This window comes from Macrobrachium rosenbergii, chromosome 2 (genome assembly GCF_040412425.1).
Source record: "Macrobrachium rosenbergii isolate ZJJX-2024 chromosome 2, ASM4041242v1, whole genome shotgun sequence".
NCBI lineage: Eukaryota > Metazoa > Arthropoda > Malacostraca > Decapoda > Palaemonidae > Macrobrachium > Macrobrachium rosenbergii.
The window spans coordinates 94,324,360-94,331,859 of record NC_089742.1 but is presented as its reverse complement, the minus strand read 5'-3'; the positions used below and the strand labels follow the sequence as shown (position 1 = coordinate 94,331,859).

At 38.3% G+C, this 7,500-nt stretch overlaps 1 protein-coding gene across 1 annotated transcript in view; it reads left to right on the top strand.

Annotated features, from left to right (window-relative positions):
* LOC136843715 (uncharacterized) overlaps positions 1–7,500 on the top strand; it is a 780,729-nt gene that overhangs the window by 615,124 nt on the left and 158,105 nt on the right. Inside the window, 1 exon segment of the mRNA XM_067112312.1 lies at positions 2,086–2,269. Within this exon segment, the coding sequence (XP_066968413.1) occupies positions 2,086–2,269 (184 nt within the window).

The following is a 7,500-nucleotide window of genomic DNA, read 5'->3' as shown; positions in this document are numbered from 1 at the left end:
ATGTATTCATATCCATAAAATTTTTTAAATGAATGTCTTGCTTCAAAATTCTCTCTAATTAGTCGCAAATGAAAAGAACAAAGTATTTTTTAAGAGAATATAAAATGAAATCAATGATGCGTTTAGTCATCATGAATGTACTCCGAAGTAACGAGTCTTTTCAAGCCAAAGACAGACTTTAGTTTCTTTCCCGTCTGATGTTTTAAATACCCAACACTTTGGATGTTGATGCGCTGAATCAAATGTTTTCTTCTTTACTTTACCTATCAGGATAGTTATGAAGAGGGAAATCTTCCAATTAAAGTAAAAGTTCAAAGCGTTCGTAGTATTGCATTGTAAACTGACTGAAATGTATCGGTTCCTCATTTATTTAATTATTTTGTGAACACCAGCAATTAGCCTCTCTATGGCTCCGTTTCCATATCAGTAAAGTTACAAGACAACATGAAACAGATTTTAATGAAACACGGTGAAATCATTCGTTGGATAACCTTATGATGATCAACTTTCGGGAGTAATTTGCCACCAGTTTTCGTACTAAAATACGTATTTTGGAAGCCGAATATTGCAGTACATATACTAAAAAATCAAAATAAAATTGTAGGTTGAAGGTAATGAGTTGAAGTTTCATAAAACCAAAAATTTCTATACTTTGCCATCAACAAATATCTGCTCATAACAAAGTGACAGAAAAATGGATTTTTTGCTCCTGGCAAAACTCAGATAGATTGCCTTTTCAAGACCCATATAGTTTAAGACATTTTACCAATCGACGCATTTTATGCATGCATTGAAATGTTGGTGTCATTTATATTGTGTGCATACATTGAAATGCTGGTGTCATTTATATTGTATGCACACATTAAAATGTTGGTGTCATTTACATTTTATGCGCACATTGAAATGTTGGTGTCATTTATATTGTATGCACACATTGATGCATACATTGAAACGTTGGTGTCATTTATATAGCATGCATACACTGAAATGCTGGTGTCATTTATTTTACCACCCATAATTATTTTCATTTATCAAACCAGCAGTTGCTTTCATTAATGGTACAGGATCAAGACAGAGAATCCTTTTCACCTTTACCTAATTTTTTTTTATCCATGTTTAATTATATTTAAGCAAGTTGTGTAAGTATCGTGCTTGATGCATCATCAGTACAAACTTATTGCAAAATTTTCTAAACTGTACACGGGCACACTAATATTTTAAGAATTGAAAGAACTCATAAACCCGCCTATAAGTAAAATCTAAATGAAATTGCTTATTAACCAAAGAACCTTAGAATGGTCAGAAATACTTTGTCATGTGAATAGCAGCAATTCTCTTGAATAAGAGGAAACTCAAATTTCACGATGTCGGGAGAATGAGTTGAGAATCTGACTATCTGCCAATCATTTGGGAGACCAACAGATGGGGAGATTTTGATGGCTCCAAAAGCTTTTGAATACGAGGAAATTCAAGTTCCACGATGTAGGGAGAATGAGATGAGGATCTGACTAACTGACAGTCATTTGAGAAGCCAACAGGTCGGGAGATTTTGATGGCTCCAAAAGCTCCTAGAAGAACTTTCAAATTACGGTGCAGCAGTCTCACAGCATTTATGAGAATCTCAGGTTTCCATAATGTATTAACCCTTTCAATAAAAGACTGAATGTAAGCATAAAAAAAGTTTATTGCTTGCTCCAAAACTATATTAAGCCTTGTTTCGTTCATGTAATCCTTTCCACATTCTTTCCACTGAATACACACCATTCCAAAGGTTTGTTTTCTCAGTTTTGGAATACCTGAAATACGTTTCCAGGGTGATGTGCAGGTACTTGCCACGCTTTCCTGAATCTCTTCCGGTGTTTGAAGTGAAGTTAGCCGTAAAGCACCACCGTGAAGCTCTGAATAAATTAGTAAAGTTTTTATAAGAAAATTGCACAGGCCTTGTAACATATAACATTCTTTTTCAGTACACATTTATGAATTCAATTCAAAGAATACTGTTGCACATTATAGTATATAAATACATTGATTCAGAATCTCTTCATTACGTATTATATCAAAAGTGCTATTTTTATTTTTGTCAAGGATCTGTGTGACTATCTGTATTGCACCAACGGAGTTCTAACAAAACCAGCACATCCTGCTCTTGAAGGCTCTCCTTGTGGACCCCACAGAATATGCCTGGGTGGAGAGTGTCGACCTGAGGAAGAATTATCCCGCTTTCTACAGCTGTACGGGGAGGTTGCTTCGGATCATTCTCCAATAAATGGTGAGTATTTTGGTGAGTAAGTACCGTCATAGAGTAATTGTGGAATGGAAGGCAACGAAATGCAATATTGGTATATAGATCAATAACAACAAAAAAAACAACTTTGATCTGACGATCACAAATATTCATAGAATTTTTTTTACCATGCTGTTTCTTAAGAAATGAAACTGGACTGTGTTTGGTATAACTGAAGCTGTCTGGTTTTCATTGTTTTAATTGCAATGAGATAGATAGACAGAGAAACTAGTGACTGTCCAGTGTGGAACAACAGATAAATAAACAAATAAAGTGGTGGCAATGGTCTTGGTGTCTTTTTAGTTTTCTATAAAGGGAAACCATTGTGCCGGCTTTGTCTGTCCGTCAGCACTTTTTCTGTCCGCACTTTTTTCTGTCCGCACTTTTTCTGTCTGCCCTCAGGTCTTAAAAACTATTGAGGCTAGAGGGCTGCAAATTGGTATGTTGATCATCTGCCCTCCAATCATCAAACATACCAAATGCAGCCCTCTAGCCCCAGTAGTTTTTATTTTATTTAAGCTTAAATAATCGTGCTTCTGGCAACGACATAGAATAGGCCACCACCGGGGAGTGGTTAAAGTTTCATGGGGCGCGGCTCATACAACATTATACAGAGGCCGAAAGATAGATCTATTTTCAGTGGCCTTGATTATATGCTGTAGCGGCTGTACAGAAAACTCGAATGCGCGAAAGAAACTTCGACGCACTTTTTACTTGTTTTTTTTTTGTTGTTAGCCTAAAATGTGAGTAGCATAGAACTGACAATTGGAACAAGGCTTCAAAAACTGGTTGAATTAGTCAACGAACTGGGTCTGAAAGGCACGAAGTACGCAGTTTCGTGGCTGAAGAGCAAAGTTGGTGCCATGCAGCGACAGAGGACGAGAAGCAGCAGCAGCAGCAGCAGCACAAAAAAGCAGCAGGAGCAGAACCGAAAGGAAAGAGAAGTGGGAACTGGGAAGGAAGGTACAGAGCTTAAAAAGAAACAAGTAAAAAATGTGCCGAAGTTTTTCTCCTGCGCAATTACATTTTCTGTACAGTGTATAATGCTGTATGAGCCGCAGCCCATTGGTGGCCTGTCCTATAGCGTTGCCAGATGCACGATCATGTCTAACTTTAACCTTAAATAAAATAAAGACTACTGAGGGTAGAGGGCTGCAATTTGGAATGTTTGATGATTGGAGGGTGGATGATCAACATAACAGTTTGCAGCCCACTAGCCTCAGTAGTTTTTAAGATCTGAGGGTGGACAGAAAAAGTGAAGACAGACAGACAAAGCCATCTATCTTAATAGTTTTCTTTTACAGAAAACTAAACGGGAGCCAAGAAGCAGAGTGGTACAGGGAACACAATTTGAAGTTGAATAAAAGACTGAAGGCTGTGGTATAGCCTATAGCCTATGCCTAAACACGAACCCAGAGGGACAGGTAAACAACACGAGCTCTGCAAAGCGCAGGTTGCCTGGGCCTGATGCAAGTCATGGTAACATGTACCATCGGCAAGCAAAATGAGGATACAGTTTTCATTAGTTTTTCTTCATCGAATTTCAATTTTTTTCTACAGAAAACACAATCTTGGTACATTTGCTCTAGAACATGAAAATACAATGCAAATTATACCACATATATTAAATCTGCAAACCAAAAACGTTCAGGCACTTAAAAACATCATGCATGTCCGAAGTAACTGGAATTTCTTCGGTGGATTCGTTCATACAGATGTAGCAGGCCGAGTGCCTACTAGCTATACTCGGTTTTTTTCCATCTGTCCACCAGCCTGTGGTGCTCATGCAAGGTAATACTGCATCCCAGGCTTTAAATAGTTACACTATGTGTAAGTTTTAGGTAAATAAAAGGATATCTGGGTGTACAGTCGGCCAAATTAGAATTGGCAGAGTTTCATAATTTTTCGATCACCTGCCTGACGCACGATTCATGCCTGATTAATATATTTTTCCGTTCGAAGATGGAATAAATCTTATGTAATGGCGTTAAAAACATTCACTGTAATCTTTAGAACATCATGTTATATAATTACGTAAAACTATTTTCCATATAGCAAAATTCACGTGAACGAAACGAAGTGATAAAAAACGTCGAATCACGACCACTGCCATAATACAGTGTTGCCATATTTCCACAGCACTGACTTCTATGGTAGCCAAAAGTTTTAAAGTCATTCAACCCATAGCTTTCCTTCATAGTCTAAAGATCATTTCCTGTAACTTCCCTTAAGTTAATCACAATAATTTTTTACAATTACTAAAACAATTTTAAATAGAGTTAAGCTAACATAATTAGATGGATCCCTAAAGCTGCTGTCACTCTGATGTCGTTTGCATTCGACGTGTCAGTCAAGACATTCCTGGCTCGATCAACTTCTGCTGCTTCATGATTCGGCGCATACAACCACTCTTTGATGGCTTTTTATTCAGTCATTTTTTTTATATGAAAAGATATATAAACATGCAAATGGCCGAGAATATAGGACAATGAATCATAAAATATAAGAAACTAATATATCTGGCCACAATAAACCCCAAAAAGAGTATGAACATTTTTTCCACACTTGGTGGCAGACCGTAAAATGAAGACCCCACTTCTGCATCAAAACTTCCACACCGGAAGAGGCCACATTTGCACGTTTTGGCAACAGTAGGAGACAGCTATCACTAGCAGTATCACATAAACATAGTCCTTATATTATCATTTCAATATAAAGTTGATAGTAGTTGAATGATTCCATTTGTTAAATTTTACAGAAAACAATGGAAACTGACAAAATGCTATCAAAGAAAAAAAAATGATAAAAGTGTGAAAAATAGGCCGAGAGTGGAACTCCTCGAAACCCAGAGAAGAGCTAGACAATATGATAGTTGCAGCTGTCAAAGAACAGCCCCAGATGACAGAAGTTGCTGTGAAACAGCAGCTTGGACTGCAAATACGTGTGCAAACTGTGCGGAATAGGTTGCATGGGGCAGGAATGCATCACAGGATTCCGACAAGGAAACCGTTGCTAACGCAACAGCATAAAGAAAAAAGGATGGAACCTGTTTATTCCTATTATAAACTGATATGTGGTATATACTTGAGTGCATTACGTTATATATAAAAAAAACTAATGTAATTCGACTATAAAGTGAAAATAATACGTAATTAGTTGCAAAATGAAAAAAAAGAAACTTTTGTTATTTAGTCTATTACTGTATATATATCTTAGACCTAAAGCTGAGAAATGATCAATAACTATATGTATTTGACTGTTCATACAGGAATTATCTGTTTAATGGGGATTATATTGCACATTTATCTTCATATAGTTGTCTTGAGATATAATTTCAAATCATACCTATAGGCTATTAGGAAACATTATAATTTTCATTTATAGAGTATAATTTATAAGTAGGTCTGTGTTGTAACATATATAAAAATGGAAGAAAATATGTCTGTAAAGCTGTAGGCCTACTGTTCTCTCTTTTTTTTTATGACTAACTACTCTGTATTGAACTGTCTGTCATTTGAAATAATATTTTCTGTGGACAGATATGCTGAAAATAACACGCGTTCATAGACTGCCTATTATCTTTGCAGTCTCTTGGTCGCGTTCAACAGGTGCTTATGAACCTTAACATGCTTTTGGACGCGTTCATAGACTGCCTATTATCCTTACAGTCTCTTGGTCGCGTTCAACAGGTGCTTATGAACCTTAACATGCTTTTGGACGCGTTCATAGACTGCCTATTATCCTTACAGTCTCTTGGTCGCGTTCAACAGGTGCTTATGAACCTTAACATGCTTTTGGACGCGTTCATAGACTGCCTATTATCCTTACAGTCTCTTGGTCGCGTTCAACAGGTGCTTATGAACCTTAACATGCTTTTGGACGCGTTCATAGACTGCCTATTATCCTTACAGTCTCTTGGTCGCGTTCAACAGGTGCTTATGAACCTTAACATGCTTTTGGACGCGTTCATAGACTGCCTATTATCCTTACAGTCTCTTGGTCGCGTTCAACAGGTGCTTATGAACCTTAACATGCTTTTGGACGCGTTCATAGACTGCCTATTATCCTTACAGTCTCTTGGTCGCGTTCAACAGGTGCTTATGAACCTTAACATGCTTTTGGACGCGTTCATAGACTGCCTATTATCCTTACAGTCTCTTGGTCGCGTTCAACAGGTGCTTATGAACCTTAACATGCTTTTGGACGCGTTCATAGACTGCCTATTATCCTTACAGTCTCTTGGTCGCGTTCAACAGGTGCTTATGAACCTTAACATGCTTTTGGACGCGTTCATAGACTGCCTATTATCCTTTACAGTCTCTTGGTCGCGTTCAACAGGTGCTTATGAACCTTAACATGCTTTTGGACGCGTTCATAGACTGCCTATTATCCTTACAGTCTCTTGGTCGCGTTCAACAGGTGCTTATGAACCTTAACATGCTTTTGGACGCGTTCATAGACTGCCTATTATCCTTACAGTCTCTGGTCGCGTTCAACAGGTGCCTATGAACCTTAACATGCTTTTGGACGCGTTCATAGACTGCCTATTATCCTTACAGTCTCTTGGTCGCGTTCAGCAGGTGCATATGAACCTCAACATGCTTTTGGACGCGTTCAACGAATGCCCATTATCCTTACAGTCTCTTGGTCGCGTTCAGCAGGTGCATATGAACCTTAACATGCTTTTGCACACGAATACCCATTATCCTTAAAATCTCATGGTCGCGTTCAGCAGGTTCATATGAACCTAAGATCCTTTCGTTTAAGACGTGTTCAACGAATCCCCATTATCCTGACGGTCTCTTCGTCGCGTTCAGCAGGCTCATATGGAGAAGTTTTTTTGGGGGGACGTTCAGGAGGAAATGGTTCTTTCTTTAAACAGCTCTCGAAGTGACTGGACTCAGCAATGATGACCTTTAGATTATGGCCGGAAAATATGCAAACTATTTTCCAGCCCTTATTTTAAACCCTTTCACTCACACTGACTGGTTTCGCATACCGTACTGATGGTGTCATGACGCCTCTATCTGTTGACATTAACTAACACCATCTAGGTGCTTTGTTTGTGGCCTGTTGGTGACTCCTCTTTCTATTGTCACAAACACCATAGTGGTGACAAGTTTGTAAAATGCCCATAGCTCGGAGCCAGTGGTGCCAATCCCAAGTAAGACAGAGACGAGTAACAGGCCAATGGCAGCCCTTGTTGCAAACCACCT